This window comes from Saprolegnia parasitica (assembly GCF_000151545.1).
Source record: "Saprolegnia parasitica CBS 223.65 unplaced genomic scaffold supercont2.7, whole genome shotgun sequence".
Taxonomy (NCBI): Eukaryota; Oomycota; class Saprolegniomycetes; order Saprolegniales; family Saprolegniaceae; genus Saprolegnia; species Saprolegnia parasitica.
The window spans coordinates 738,153-750,784 of NW_012156401.1; the positions used below are offsets into that span (position 1 = coordinate 738,153).

The window sequence follows — 12,632 nt, forward strand, 5'->3', positions numbered from 1 at the left end:
GGCCGAGCTTGGCGGCGATGTGCACGTACCAGCGGTAGACGTTGGGGTACTTGGAGGCGTCCGGCGCGCCCGCGAGCTTGACGAACGTGGCGTTGTCGGCGGCCGAAAACTGGAAGCCCTCGAGGTACGAGCGCGCCGTGAGGAAGCCGTTAAGCTTCTTGAGGCCGCCGTCGGTGTGCACGTCGTTGAACTGCATGGTTATGTGAGTGTCAGAAAGTCAATTCCCAAATGCAATCCCAAGGAATTTGAGCGGATGGCCAAGGAAACGCGAGTTCTGTTTGAGGTACCTTGCACTCTACTAATTTCCGCAGCCCGTGACAACGTGGGTACCCTTGCGACATAAAAGTCCGAGATTCCCCTGAATGGCTGGCCACAGATATCCGAGCCACAGCCCTAGCCACAAACCGGCGCGTTTGTGTCCGTGGGCGGTTATTCGTCCGGATACGGGTATAAAGCGCACCCATATGTGACAGTTAGGTGCGGCTTTGGCTACCTGCGACGGTCGCTCATCCCCTTCCAATGGAGGCAGCGTGCTGGGCTGATGCAATTGCTGCGCGCGGCTGCCCGCGACGTACGACGCGCTAAGCGAATATGCGATAACGCCATTGGCCACAAGGGAGGGATGTCCGTGGAAGACTGGCCTGGTTGGGAGAGGCGCATCTGGGTGCGCTTTTGGTAATCTTCTCGAAATTCGATGTGAAAACTTCGATTTCTCGGGCTTCGAAATTGGCGACCGCAGCTTCGAGCGCATGAGTTCAAGGGCGCTTGGAAATGATTTCGCGCATCTGCAGCAGGTACCGACGGAACGAGGGCGGACGAAGCATGCAAGACGCATGCTTCGTCGTCTCCGACGCTACATGCGCGGGCACGGGCCTCATCGCCGCTCCGTAGGACAATGCAGAGATCGAGCGCTCGATGCTCGCCCAAGAGGTACGCGTCATCCCGTCCGCGATGCATGGCATGCGACGCTGCGTGTAGGTCGAAGCACTGCGCACGCGCTTGGGCCTGCGCCAAGTCGACGTGTCCAAGGAGTGTGGCGTGAATGCATCGATGCTCTCGCAGTGGATGCTCGGCCGGTACAAGGGCAACATTGCCCGCATCAACGGCCTCATGGAGGGCTGGCTCGTCTCCCGACGCGGTGGCAAGCCGCTGGACAAGTCCAACATGGCTCAGCATGCGCATTCGAGCCGCTTGTCCAACTCGGATGGGATGGACCATCTTCAGCGCCAACAGCTCAAGCGGTCGGTACATCATGCCTTGCGTTGTTGCGATCTCACGCGTATGCTGCGCGTAGGAAGCCTGCCGTGCAAATGGACCAGTACCCGCTGTACAAGTACCCGAAGTCGATGGACGCGTCCGATGCGTCCTTGATACCGATCCGACTCGACGTCGACGTCGACGGCTACCGCTACATTGACGCCTTCTTGCTCAGCACGTACGCCTCGCACTCTTTTCCATCTGCCATCTCATGCCACCTGATGTCGTCAGAAATGAATCCGACTATACGTACGAGACGCTCTCGTCGTCGCTCATCAAGGACCTCGACTTGCCCGACTGTTTTTACGCCCCGATCATCGAGTCCATCAAGGCGCAAGTGGCGGCCGCGACCAAGTACGCTCCGTGGTCCAGCGCCGTCAAGTCGGAGGCGCTCTACCGCATCTACATCAAGCTCCGCATCAACGACACGATCCTACTCGACACGTTCGAGTGGGATCTCCACAACCCGACGAACGATCCGGAGCAGTTTGCCCGCGTCTTTTGTAGCGAAATGGTACGTGCGCGATATATACCTCCATCACATCTCTCATGTATTTTAGGGACTTTGCGGCGAATTTGAGCTAGCGATTGCCATGTCGATTCGGGACCAGCTCCAGCAGTACGCCAAGGGCCACCTCGAGCAGCAGAAGGACCAAGCGAGCCGGCTGCCGCCCGTCGCCCAGCCGCTTCGCGACATGGACGACGCCAAGCTGTGGGAACCGAAGATCCGCTACGTCCTCGCCGACGACGTGCCTGTCCTCGAGCGCGAGGTCGACATCGACATCGCATCTTGGGATGCTCATGCGTGCAGTAGGACTTTAAGCGCATGCGACCGACATCGATGCCGGCGCCTCAGCCCATGCTGCCGTACTTTCCGGTCAAGCCCATGTCCTACTTCAACACCGCGACGCCGTCATCCGTGATGGCGGCCAAGCCTAACCGCCCGCCCAAACCCGTCAATACGTTCCTCATCTTTTGCCGGCAGTGGCGCAAGAAGCTCATGGCGCAGAACCCGGCCGCGAGTGCGAAAGAAGCCTCGAAGCTCCTCGGCGACATGTGGCAAAAGCTCACCGAGGCGCAGCGCGCGAGTTACCAGCCGCTCGCAGACAAGGAGAACGCCCAGCGCATGCTCGAGTGGAAGCGCAAGGAAGGCGACAAGCTACCGGCAGGCGACTTTAGCGCCGCGGTCTCGCAAGCGGGTACGGTGACGCCGCATGTGCCGGCGGCGTTCGCGGGGACGCCCGTCTCGAGCGCGGGCACGGCAGCGGCGTCGGCGTCACCAAGCGGCGATGCGCTGGACGAACTCGAAGGCGAGAACGACCTCGACGACGACGACGAGAACGACGAAGACGACGAAGACGTGGACGACGAAGACGACGACGATGACGAATAGCCACGCGGACCGTATATATAGGAGTAGTAGACGCCGGAAGCATGCTAGATGAAGATGATGCCATCACATGAGGTCTTTCATGTCCACGTCCAGATGATCGTCGTCTTCGGCGGCGGCGGCGGGCATGGGCGGCGCTGTCTGCCATCGGCTCTGGTAGTAGTGGCCTTCGAGCTCAAAGAGCGCGGACGCGACGTCCGTCGAGAGATGCATGATCGAGATGTCGACGTCGTCGCACTTTTCCTTGAGCTCTTCGCACGTCGCGTCGACCTTTTGGTTGATGCCCTCAAAGTCGTTGAGCGTCAAGCTGAGCTTGAGCTCGGCCACAAGCTTGAGCAGCGACTCGCTGGCCTGGACGAGGGTCGTGGCATAGACCGCGCTCTGCAGCGCCTGGCGCGTCGTCTGCGTCCGGTCCTTGACCTTGCTCGAGGTCACGAGGCCCTTGAAGTTCTCGACGAGCTTCTCCACGTTGTTGTCGAGGCGCTGCCGGTACTCCTCCGCCATGCTGCTCTTGTCTCTGGTCTGTGGTGCGTGGTAGCAACTGCCTTATTTAACACATAGACTTAATAAGAGTTAAAAAGCGCTCTTTACAGCAGACGCGTCCTCTCGCTGACGCCGCCACAAGGCGTGGCTCGCTGGGCGACGGAAAGCATGCGCACGTGATATTGCACGAGCTTTAGGGTCTCGAACGCTATGCTGCGGACGCTGCGAAGAGCGACGTCGGGGTGCTTCGTGTCTGGGAAGGGGCATTTTGTTAGTTTCGGACTTGACCTAGAGTCCGAATTTCGCTCGGCTTCGTGCTGGCTTGCGATTGGCCGGATCGCATATTTGCTAGCGGCCGGAACAGCTCACGAGCATGAACGACCCCTTGGAATGGTACTACGAGATCCCGGTGATCAGCCGCCTGTACCTCACGGGCGCCTTCCTCACGACGGCAGCGTGCGCGCTCGAGCTCATCTCGCCCTTCTCGCTCTACTTCAACTTCAACCTCATCTTCTACCGCGGCCAAGTGTGGCGGCTTCTGACCAACTTCCTCTTCTTTGGCCTCTTTAGCCTTGACTTTCTCTTCCACATGTACTTCCTGTGAGTGCTATACCCTTGTACAAGCGGCGTCTCATGGCCATGTAGCGTCCGCTACTCGCGCATGCTCGAAGAAGGCTCGTTCCGCGGGCGCACGGCCGATTTCCTCTACATGATCCTCTTTGGCGCCGCCTTTATGATCGTACGCTCCACGACCATGGCGAGTGGTATCTCATCTGTGCTGCTCTTCGTAGCTCGTGGCGCCGTTTGTGAGCGTCCACTTTCTCGGGTCGTCGCTCACGTTCATGATGGTGTACATCTGGGGCCGCCGGAACGAACACACGCGCCTAAGCTTCCTCGGGCTCTTCCCGTTCACGGCGCCGTACCTTCCGTGGGTCCTCCTCCTCTTCTCGATGGTGCTCGGCAACAGCGCGACGATCGACTTGATTGGTATCGTCGTCGGCCATATCTACTACTTCTTCGAAGGTACATCATCCTCGCCTGCTTGGTCTTGGCCTTGACCTCGACCGTAGACGTCTACCCGGCGATCGCCGACATTCGCGGCTGGCGCGTCCGCCGCGTGCTCAAGACACCTGCCTTCGTGTACGCGCATATATTTATATGTGCTCAAACTCAAAAGCTCATTTGAAACTAGGAAATTCCTCTGCAACCCGCATGCGTTTACGGTGATGGGCCAGCCGAATGTCATCAACGACGTGCCAGTCGAGAACGCTGGCGTCGACGGCCACTTGCACCACGAGTAGCGACGTTGCTGGATCGAATTTGGATGCTAATCGATTGCATATCCCTATCTAACACTTGGCCGAGTCAGCGAAATAGCCAAGGACAGAATGCTTCCCTGCCCTAGCGTGGGCTAAAGACATCATCTGAGACGCAGTTGTGGCGGCCTGTAGCAGCACGCACTCGGTTCAACTACGTGTTTTATACAGCAGGAACAAAAGCCCCAGTCTCAACTGGTCGATGGGTGTGCCCAGGAACCGCTGCGAGGAGGCGTCGACTTCCCATGACAGTTCATGTCCGAGACAGCTCACTGTCAAGTCGATATCTCTCACCCAACGCGTCATGCGACGACCCACGTGGCCCGTCTCCTCTTGGTCGGGCGGTGGAAAGTTTGGGTCACTTGCCAACTTGCTTTCTTCTGTCCTCTACCAATGGTGCGCTCCGTCCAACGTAGGTCATCCGTCGACATCACCAAGGATGCATCATTTGCTTTGAAAGCAACCCGCGATGACGTGGCAGCGCTACAGCAGACGCTCGCAGCGAGCAGCGACGCGTGGCATGCGCTGCAAGCCGACATGCAAGCCCAACTGGACCAGCTCGAGGCGCGTCTTGCTGCGCTCGAGATGCCACGGTTCTCTATTTGCACATCGCGTCAAGCTCACGAGGCGACAATCGAGCCTCGGCAGTTTAGCCTGACTTCCGACTCGTCGTCCTCGGACGAGAGCGATGCGATGGTGTTGCTCCAACGGTGGCACGCACCAATGCACCATGCTCCTTTGCCTGCACAAGCGTCGGACGAAGAGAAAGATGCACCCCGCGGTCGGCAGCGAACGCGTCGCACGCGCGGACCCAAGCCGGCGTCCAACCATGCGTACATCCAGAAGAAGAAGACGATTGCGCCGGCGAAAATGACGGACGATGATCACGCAAGCATGCTTTGGGCCCTCGACGACGTCAAAAACCACGCGACGCCGAGCGACAAGTGGCCGACGTCAGCGTGAACGCATGAACGGGCCTCTATGAGCTCCAGCTCTGCATTGCTAATGGGAGCTACTACGGCTGGTCAATGATCTACGTGATACTGCATGTTGCTTTTCATGGCAACCCATGCGCCTCTCTGACAACCCTGCGCTGCACAAGATTCAGCAGCCGTACGCAGCATGGGCTTTGACTGGATGCCAACCAACGCGTCGCCGCATCGCATATCAGTCTTCAATGGGCCACGTCGCTCGTCATTATTTGAAGCGCCACTCGATGCGAATAGCACGCAACTGCCAAGTCGTTAGCAGCCGAATGTCGGCAGATTGCTGAGCATGGGTTACTCTGGTGATAGATTGTACAGTGTTCATAGTCCAAGGTAAGCATGTTTGTCTTCTCGAGAAGTAGGATGGACACTCTGCCTATCGCCTGTTGGCGCGGTAGCGCATGTCCGGCGTGCCATCGGCCTTCATAGGCCCACTCGGTGCACTGCTGGGCGCTCGGGTCGCGGGGGCGCTGTTGCTGACCGCGGATCGGTTCGCAGCATACCGCATGTCAGGCGCGCCGTCCGCTCGAACAGGGCCCGACGGCGCGGGGGCGCTAGAGCTGGGTGGACGGTTCGCAGCATACCGCATGTCAGGCGCGCCGTCCTTTCGAGTGGGGCCCCCTGATGCAGTTGGCGCAGGTGGGGGTGTCGTTGCCGCCGTGCGATTGGCTGGCTTGGAACCAGGGTTGGGACAGTGCGTGCTTGGATTTGCCGTGGCTGGTACCTCCACTTTGGCTGCATACCGACGGTCAAGCTCGCCATCCTTGCGCCGCGGCCCCGCTTCAACGCCCGCTTCTTTCACCGTGGGCACGATGGGCGACGTGTCGTCGATTTTTCCGTCTGCGCGCACAACGACCAAGCCGCGCTGCACGGCGGCGCAGCGGCGGTCGACTTTGCCGTTTGTGGTGAAGCTCAAGTCACCTTTGCGCACAAGGATCTTGAGCGCCGCGAACGTCGTCGGTGACACCTTCAAGTCGCGCGTCGCGTCCGAGAAGGACAGCAACACTGCGCGGTACGCGCGGCAGCGCTGGTCTACACTTCCGTCCTCCTTGAGCGTGAGGTCGCCACTACGAACGGCGGCACAGCGCTTGTCGATGCGACCGTCCGCCGTGCGCAAGAGAAGTCCGTCCTTCGCCAACCGCTGCAACACGTGCACTTCGAACGCGTCCTTGGTCGCGTCCTCGACGGCGGCGACGGCGGCATGGTCAGCACTGCGGCGCGCAGCGAGCTCAATCACCGAGACACCCGTGGCCTCGTCCGTCACGGACGCATATGCCGTTCGCAGCGCAGCGTAGGCCCAGCCCACGTCGCGCAAAGTCTTTTCAATGTGCTGCCAGGCCGTCACGAGCTTGGAGAGGCCGTGGCCCGAGGCCATCGTCTCGTCGTCGGTCATGACGCAGGCGGCGACGGCGCGCTCGGTGCCCTGGTTCTTGGTGGCTTGCAATGGCCGCCAGTTGGAGCGGTGGCACAGCGCCTTTTGAATCGGGACGATTTCAGTGAGAAAATCAGGGGCCGGCTGGCCATCGCGGTGTCGCCGGAGCACCTCCTTCACGACCATGTCCTTGGCGACCTCGACGTCAAAGTAGTGCGACTTGTGGTACTTGGGCGCGAGTTTCGGGCCCCTGAGGGGTTTGCGGAGGATCTCACTCTTGATCGTCGCCTGCGTCGGGTCAGCGGAGAAGGCTTCGTACGCCACTTGGGCCTTGGTCTTTTTCTTGGCACCCCCGCCGCCTTGAATCGCCGCCACGTCGTCGTCTTCATCGTCATCCTGTGGCCACCAAGCGGTCATGTCCTGGGGTTGCGGCGTCGCGTGTTTGGTGTCAAGTTGCGAAGGAGGTGGCCGCGTCGGGTCTATCTCCTCCGTATCACCAGCATGGAATGCGGCACGATCGATGTCGTCTGTCGTGAAATCCCATGGCGCCGACCTGGCCTGGCGCGGCTCGTAGCAGAGTGTGCAGGCCATCGCGTATGCTTCGTTGCGCAGAGTACACGTGGCACATGCCCACGACTCGACGCTTGTCGGCGAGTTGAGGACATTGCGGGGATCGGGACTCGCACACTTGACGCAGAACAAGCTGTCTATGTTCTTGGCCGCGCAGGCCGTGCATTCCCAGGATTCGGTCGACGCCATGGCGAAAGAAATTATGCCCATGGCGTGCTCCACACCGCCGCGCGGTTTCTGGCCTTTTCAACGGCCGCAACGAGCCAATCCTGACGGCAACACCGCAGCCGCTACAGCGTTTCATCGGTCTCACGCATGCTTGTGGCGCAGCAAGGCCATAAATACCCTTCCGGTATCCAGCGTCATGCCACAGAACATATTGGATTTCTCAGACGCTGGTGACTTGTGAGCACTCAGAGTACTTGCAAGTCTCGAGCTCGGAAACGTCACCAGAAGAGGACGCGTAACTGATGTATTCGAAAAGTTGGTGCTGTCAAGATTGCATGAGAGATCGAGCTGTGGTCCATCGTCACAGCGGCTTGCATGTCGACGGCCGTTGCCATCATTGAGTCGTCGCGGACTCTTGGTCGTGAAGGCAAAGGGCTCCGATGGTCACCGCTGCTGGTTGCTATGGCGCGATAAAAACCTGATACAATAAGTGCCCGGTGCCGTTTCATTGGCTGCATTATTGACCAATGCACTCTCGAAAGTGGCGTTCAAGATACATTCCGAGGCGGAAAAGGCTGCCGCAGCTCACAGCTCAGATTCAGTAGGCCCGATCGAGACATGGCCAGTCCTGGTCCTTCTCATCTAGGATATTGGACCGATTGGCGTCGCAGCGTCCGAGGCGTCTCCGGCTGGTATCCGGTGTCCCTGTCGTTTCAACGGCCAGAACCGGTAGATCAGCCGACGAGACGTTGGTAAGTCGTGGTTCCATCAGCGCACCAAGCAAGCGACGGGCCCTTCTCCCACCATCACATAAAACGTTCCATCGGCGAAACAGTGTTCCATCGGCGAAACAGTGTATTCTCATGTAGTTGAAGTGGGAGATCTTTTGCTTTACGCAGTGTCGTCGGACACCACGGCGCGCTTGGAGCCAAACGTGTACTTGTCGCCCTTGGCGTGCACCTCGTCCAGACACGTCTACCAGCGAGAATGTTCCATCAACCTTCTGCGATTCATCAACAAAGTCTACCATGAGCGTCATGATCTGGTGCATGAGCAGCCACGGTTTGGCGTCCGGTGCGTGCCACGACTTGCTCGCGAGACTCACCTCGAGGGCCATGTCCTACATCCCACAAACGTCAAGAGATCAAAGTTGCAAGGCTGCTGTACCTTGAGCTGGTCGGCACTCGGCACGTTAGCTCGTCGCTCGCCTTCGCAGACGACCACGGGTGGCACTTGCGGGTACGCCGGCGACACCTCGACATACACATTGACGCGGCCTAGCACCAGCATGAGTTGCCGCTTCACATAGTATCTATAAGAAGTTCTACTGCGGTCGTGTTCGAGGACGGCGCGGAAGTAGCTGTTCTCCGCGTGCAACGTCGCAAAGGCTTCGGTCGGCCGCACGTTGGCCGTCCACTTGACCAGCGTCGTCTTGCGCGCCTTGGGCAAAACCGCTGCGAGTGACGCATGCGCTTCGACACGCCGCGCCGCGAGTCGGTCCGAGAGCGCCAGCAGCGCAACACGACTCTCGTAGCGCTCCGCAAGCTACGAAAGAGATAGACCACCGGGCTTCTTCGCTGCGTGTACCGTGGTCAGGACGCAGCGGATCGAGGGCTCGGGACGCGTGGGCTCGGACCGGCGCTGGAAGGCGAGTCCGCAGATCCATTGCGCCCAGAGATAGGGCCGCGCGGGCGCATCGGCGGGATAGTCCATGTCGACTTCGTGGCCGTCTTCGCTCACGAGGGCGTACGCAGCAGCGACGTTGGGCTGCACGTCGCCCGCGTCTTTATCAAACAAGTTGTGCAGCAGATGTGGGTACGCCGGCGTCTAATGCAATGCATGGTCTACCAAGACGCGTGGAAAGTATGGTACCTCGACAGTGACAATACCGAGCACGGGAAGATAGATAAATCGGACGCACAAGGGCACCGCCGACGACCCCGCCGGTGGCATAAACTACCAAAAACAAGGGTTTCGCGTGGCTGTAAAGTGGAGAAGACGCGAACCTCAATCTCGACGGCCTTGGGCGCGACGCTGTAGGCTTCGGCCAGCTGCACGGCGGGCGTGCTCGTCGCCGCTGCCGGCGCGGGTGCAGGCGACGCCACGGACGGCGACGGCGACCGAGACGCGAGCGGCGTCGTCTTTTGGCGCTTGGACGCGCGTTCGTCGACCTCGGGCACCGGCGTCGTGCGTTCTAATCACTTGAAATAGTGTGCAATGCACATGGAACCGATGCACGCACCACGGACACTGCGCGAGCTGACCTTGGTCGAGGACGACGGTGTCGCTTGCGCCGGTGCGATGCGCAGCTGCAACGACCCCGGACCTGCAGAGGAAATGTGAATAGGACGCTAGAGCCGGGGGTGCTACCCATGGCCTGCATGTAGGCCTCGAGCTCGCAGTAGAGCGTGTAGAGCGCCGACGGAAGCTCCTTGGCGTCGTGCTGGCGCGCGACGTCCATCGTTGTCACTGGAATCGAGAGCAATGCTTGAAGCGGCTCGCTCGCCTATGTGACCGATAAGACGCTGCATGGAACTAGAACGAACCTTTTCAATCGCGGCGATCTCGGCAGGCAACGACTCCAAGAAGGTGCGCTTCTCGACAATGGCTTCGTCGACGGCTGCAATCTTGGCGTGCAGCTGGCGCTGCTGCTCTTGGACTCTACAAGTTCGGTGTTTGAACCTGCAAAAGCTTCGAGGAAGCGTACTCTTCGCGAGCTTCCTTCTCCGTCTCCAAGCGAAGGAGGTGCTCAGCATGCATGTCGGGGTCGCCCGTCACGGGCAGCTGGCCTTCCGGGAACTCGATCTTGTCCATCTCCTTCATCCTAGCACAGATTACTGGGTGAGCCAGACGCATGTCGTGCTTCACTACGTACGGGAAGCCGCGGCAGCGCTTGATTTCGCGCAGCAAGTGGTCCTTCTCGTACATGAGGTTCTGGAGCTTGAGGTGGTGCGCTTCGACGAGATCCTTCTGGTCAGCCACTCGCTTGCGCCACGCCTCGGTCTCGAGGAAGGTATCGCGCGTCGAGCTCTTGATCTTCTGTAGCAGGAGGAGCGCTCGGGCCACGCGAGGGCTAATGTCCTAGTTGCCAAGCGAGCATGAGGTCCGAGATACGTGGCAGAGCCACGGATCATTACGCTGTCATGGGCGTCGATGAGCTTGGGCAGGAGGCTGCGGAGCTCCTGGCTCGCTGCCTTGAGCTGGCCCACGGACGTCGACGGGCTCTGGCGGTCCATGGCGGAAGTAGCAGCGTGTGTGGGATTGGTTGAAAAGAGTACGATTTGCGCCAATCAAACACTGTTCTTACTGGCCTGTGATTGGTAAATAAGCTGAGGTATGTGGTCGGTGATTGGCGCATTTGGAGTAAAGTAAATCGTGCCAACGACGGCATCTTCTGCCCAGTATCCTCGTCGTACGTACTACTAGCTTCAATGAAAACAATTGCTCGTCGGACGGTGCCTCGGCGACTGCTCACGAAGATCGCGCAATCCAACGCACCGAAGAGCGCTCGCCGATCGCAAGGCCACCGTCCTCGGTGTCATGGACGTCATCCAAGCGGCACAAAGCGACGGCGGCCCTCAAAGTGCGTCGTCTTGTTTACTTGTCTTGTACGCACATGGCCGTGCATGTAGGCTCGCGACAACTTGCTCCGGCGGGCACGTCGACTGGTCGCTCGAGACCACAATGGAGCAGTACCAGACACAGTCCAGCGCGATCACGGACACCGACAACAACAACGACAACGACAACGACACCGACAACAACAACAACGACAACGACAACGACAACGACAACGACAACGACAACGACAACGACAACGACAACGACAATGACAACGACAACGACAACGACAACGACAACGACAACGACAACGACAACGACAACGACAACGACAACGACAACGACAACGACAACGACAACGACAACGACAACGACAACGACAACGACAACGACAACGACAACGACAACGACAACGACTAGTGAGCCATCCACGCACCACCGTCGTCATTTTCTACTTTTTCATGCGTGTCGTCGCTTTTAATCAGCAAACGAATGTGTGTGTTTGCTCGTACGTTGTATTCTCGCTGCCGAGGACGAGCGTGCGTGACGCCGGCGATCGCCAGCGTCATCTCGGTCATGAGGATCTTTCATGACATGTTGAAAGCTCTTGGCTTGCAGCGTCTTGATTCCTACTCGAAACAACGCGAGCTCATGACCTCACTAGCGACGAGCCTTTTTCTCCGTGCAAAGTTGACACACAAATGCTCAAGCATCTTCCTTTGAAACACAAGGGTCATATTGGTATTGAGCGCCAAGTTCTCGGCAAGGGTTCCTTGGTTCTCGGTCACGCAAGCACGTAGTATTGACGGTCGCTTGCGCTTCTTGCACATGTCATATTCTTGCTTGACCACGCCCTACTCCTGCGTCCTTTCCCGTTCCAAGTCGGACGGCTTCACGCTTGTGAGGGTGCGCGGGTGTCGTCGCCAACGAGGTCGAAGCACGTTCTGCCACCTCACACTGCCACGTCATGCCACTTGGTACCTCTAAAACATGATATCATATTTGATTTCGAAGCTGCCTGCCATTTCCGGTTGAGCATGGACGAGATCGTGACGCGGGTCCGGCAGGAGCTCGCGCAGAAGTATGGCCCGATGATGGTGCAGTGGTACGAGGCTGTCGACTGGCAAGAGCCGCTCGTCGTCGGCCTCATCGGCTTCCACGTTCTCCTTCTCATCGCGGTCCTGGGCCTCCGCCACGTCTACAGCGCCCAAGTCGTGCTCTTTGGCACCATCTGCGGCCTCGTCGCGGTCGCCGAGCGCCTCAACACGTGGGCGCACAGCCACTGGCGGCTCTTTGCGACGCAAAACTACTTTGACAAGAACGGCGTCTTCATGGCCATCTTCGTCTCGGGCCCGCTGCTCGCGATCGGGTTTGTGCAGCTCGTGAGCAACCTCCATGCGATGGCCCACCTCGTCGTCTCGGTCAAGCGCCACGAGTACAAGCAAGAGCTGCTGTCGAAGAAGGAGAAGGCCGAGAAGAAGACGCAATGATTGTAAGTTTGATAATGCAAGCAAAAATGAAAGACAGGC

At 59.0% G+C, this 12,632-nt stretch overlaps 7 protein-coding genes across 7 annotated transcripts in view; 3 read left to right on the forward strand and 4 right to left on the reverse strand.

The window, feature by feature from the left end:
• The window catches only part of SPRG_19459 (hypothetical protein), a gene marked incomplete at both ends in the record, with an annotated part of 1,093 nt that extends 897 nt beyond the window's left edge, over positions 1 to 196 (reverse strand). The window contains one exon of the mRNA XM_012341674.1: positions 30 to 196. Coding sequence (XP_012197064.1) covers positions 30 to 196 — 167 coding nt within the window. The remainder of the gene's footprint in view (positions 1 to 29) is intronic.
• Positions 197 to 725: 529 nt separating this feature from the next.
• SPRG_03008 (hypothetical protein) lies at positions 726 to 2,712 on the forward strand. The gene is made up of 7 exons (XM_012341589.1): positions 726 to 794; positions 892 to 930; positions 979 to 1,241; positions 1,295 to 1,435; positions 1,489 to 1,771; positions 1,818 to 2,027; positions 2,072 to 2,712. Exons 1-7 carry the CDS (start codon positions 750 to 752, stop codon positions 2,648 to 2,650), a joined length of 1,560 nt encoding a protein of 519 aa, XP_012196979.1. The 5' UTR covers positions 726 to 749; the 3' UTR covers positions 2,651 to 2,712.
• SPRG_03009 (hypothetical protein) lies at positions 2,641 to 3,183 on the reverse strand. Its single transcript, XM_012341590.1, has one exon. The coding sequence runs from the start codon at positions 3,149 to 3,151 to the stop codon at positions 2,714 to 2,716; it is 438 nt and encodes a 145-aa protein (XP_012196980.1). The 5' UTR covers positions 3,152 to 3,183; the 3' UTR covers positions 2,641 to 2,713.
• A 300-nt stretch (positions 3,184 to 3,483) lies between these two features.
• Positions 3,484 to 4,477, forward strand: SPRG_03010 (hypothetical protein). Its single transcript, XM_012341591.1, has 5 exons — positions 3,484 to 3,730; positions 3,776 to 3,869; positions 3,922 to 4,153; positions 4,201 to 4,270; positions 4,323 to 4,477. Exons 1-5 carry the CDS (start codon positions 3,504 to 3,506, stop codon positions 4,429 to 4,431), a joined length of 732 nt encoding a protein of 243 aa, XP_012196981.1. The 5' UTR covers positions 3,484 to 3,503; the 3' UTR covers positions 4,432 to 4,477.
• A 1,331-nt stretch (positions 4,478 to 5,808) lies between these two features.
• SPRG_03011 (hypothetical protein) lies at positions 5,809 to 7,562 on the reverse strand (the record flags this gene model as incomplete). Its single annotated transcript, XM_012341592.1, has 2 exons — positions 6,176 to 7,562; positions 5,809 to 5,986 (listed from the first exon to the last, which is right to left on the reverse strand). The coding sequence occupies exons 1-2, from the start codon at positions 7,393 to 7,395 to the stop codon at positions 5,809 to 5,811; spliced, it is 1,398 nt and encodes a 465-aa protein (XP_012196982.1). The 5' UTR covers positions 7,396 to 7,562.
• An 805-nt stretch (positions 7,563 to 8,367) lies between these two features.
• On the reverse strand, positions 8,368 to 10,778 carry SPRG_03012 (hypothetical protein; the record flags this gene model as incomplete). The annotated part of the gene is made up of 13 exons (XM_012341593.1): positions 8,368 to 8,517; positions 8,570 to 8,662; positions 8,710 to 8,819; positions 8,871 to 9,087; positions 9,130 to 9,369; positions 9,415 to 9,498; positions 9,549 to 9,736; positions 9,785 to 9,868; positions 9,913 to 10,048; positions 10,089 to 10,203; positions 10,250 to 10,366; positions 10,418 to 10,623; positions 10,680 to 10,778. The coding sequence occupies 13 exons, from the start codon at positions 10,776 to 10,778 to the stop codon at positions 8,434 to 8,436; spliced, it is 1,773 nt and encodes a 590-aa protein (XP_012196983.1). The 3' UTR covers positions 8,368 to 8,433.
• Positions 10,779 to 12,121: 1,343 nt separating this feature from the next.
• On the forward strand, positions 12,122 to 12,631 carry SPRG_03013 (hypothetical protein). Its single transcript, XM_012341594.1, has one exon. The coding sequence runs from the start codon at positions 12,141 to 12,143 to the stop codon at positions 12,591 to 12,593; it is 453 nt and encodes a 150-aa protein (XP_012196984.1). The 5' UTR covers positions 12,122 to 12,140; the 3' UTR covers positions 12,594 to 12,631.
• The last annotated feature ends 1 nt before the right edge of the window (position 12,632 follows it).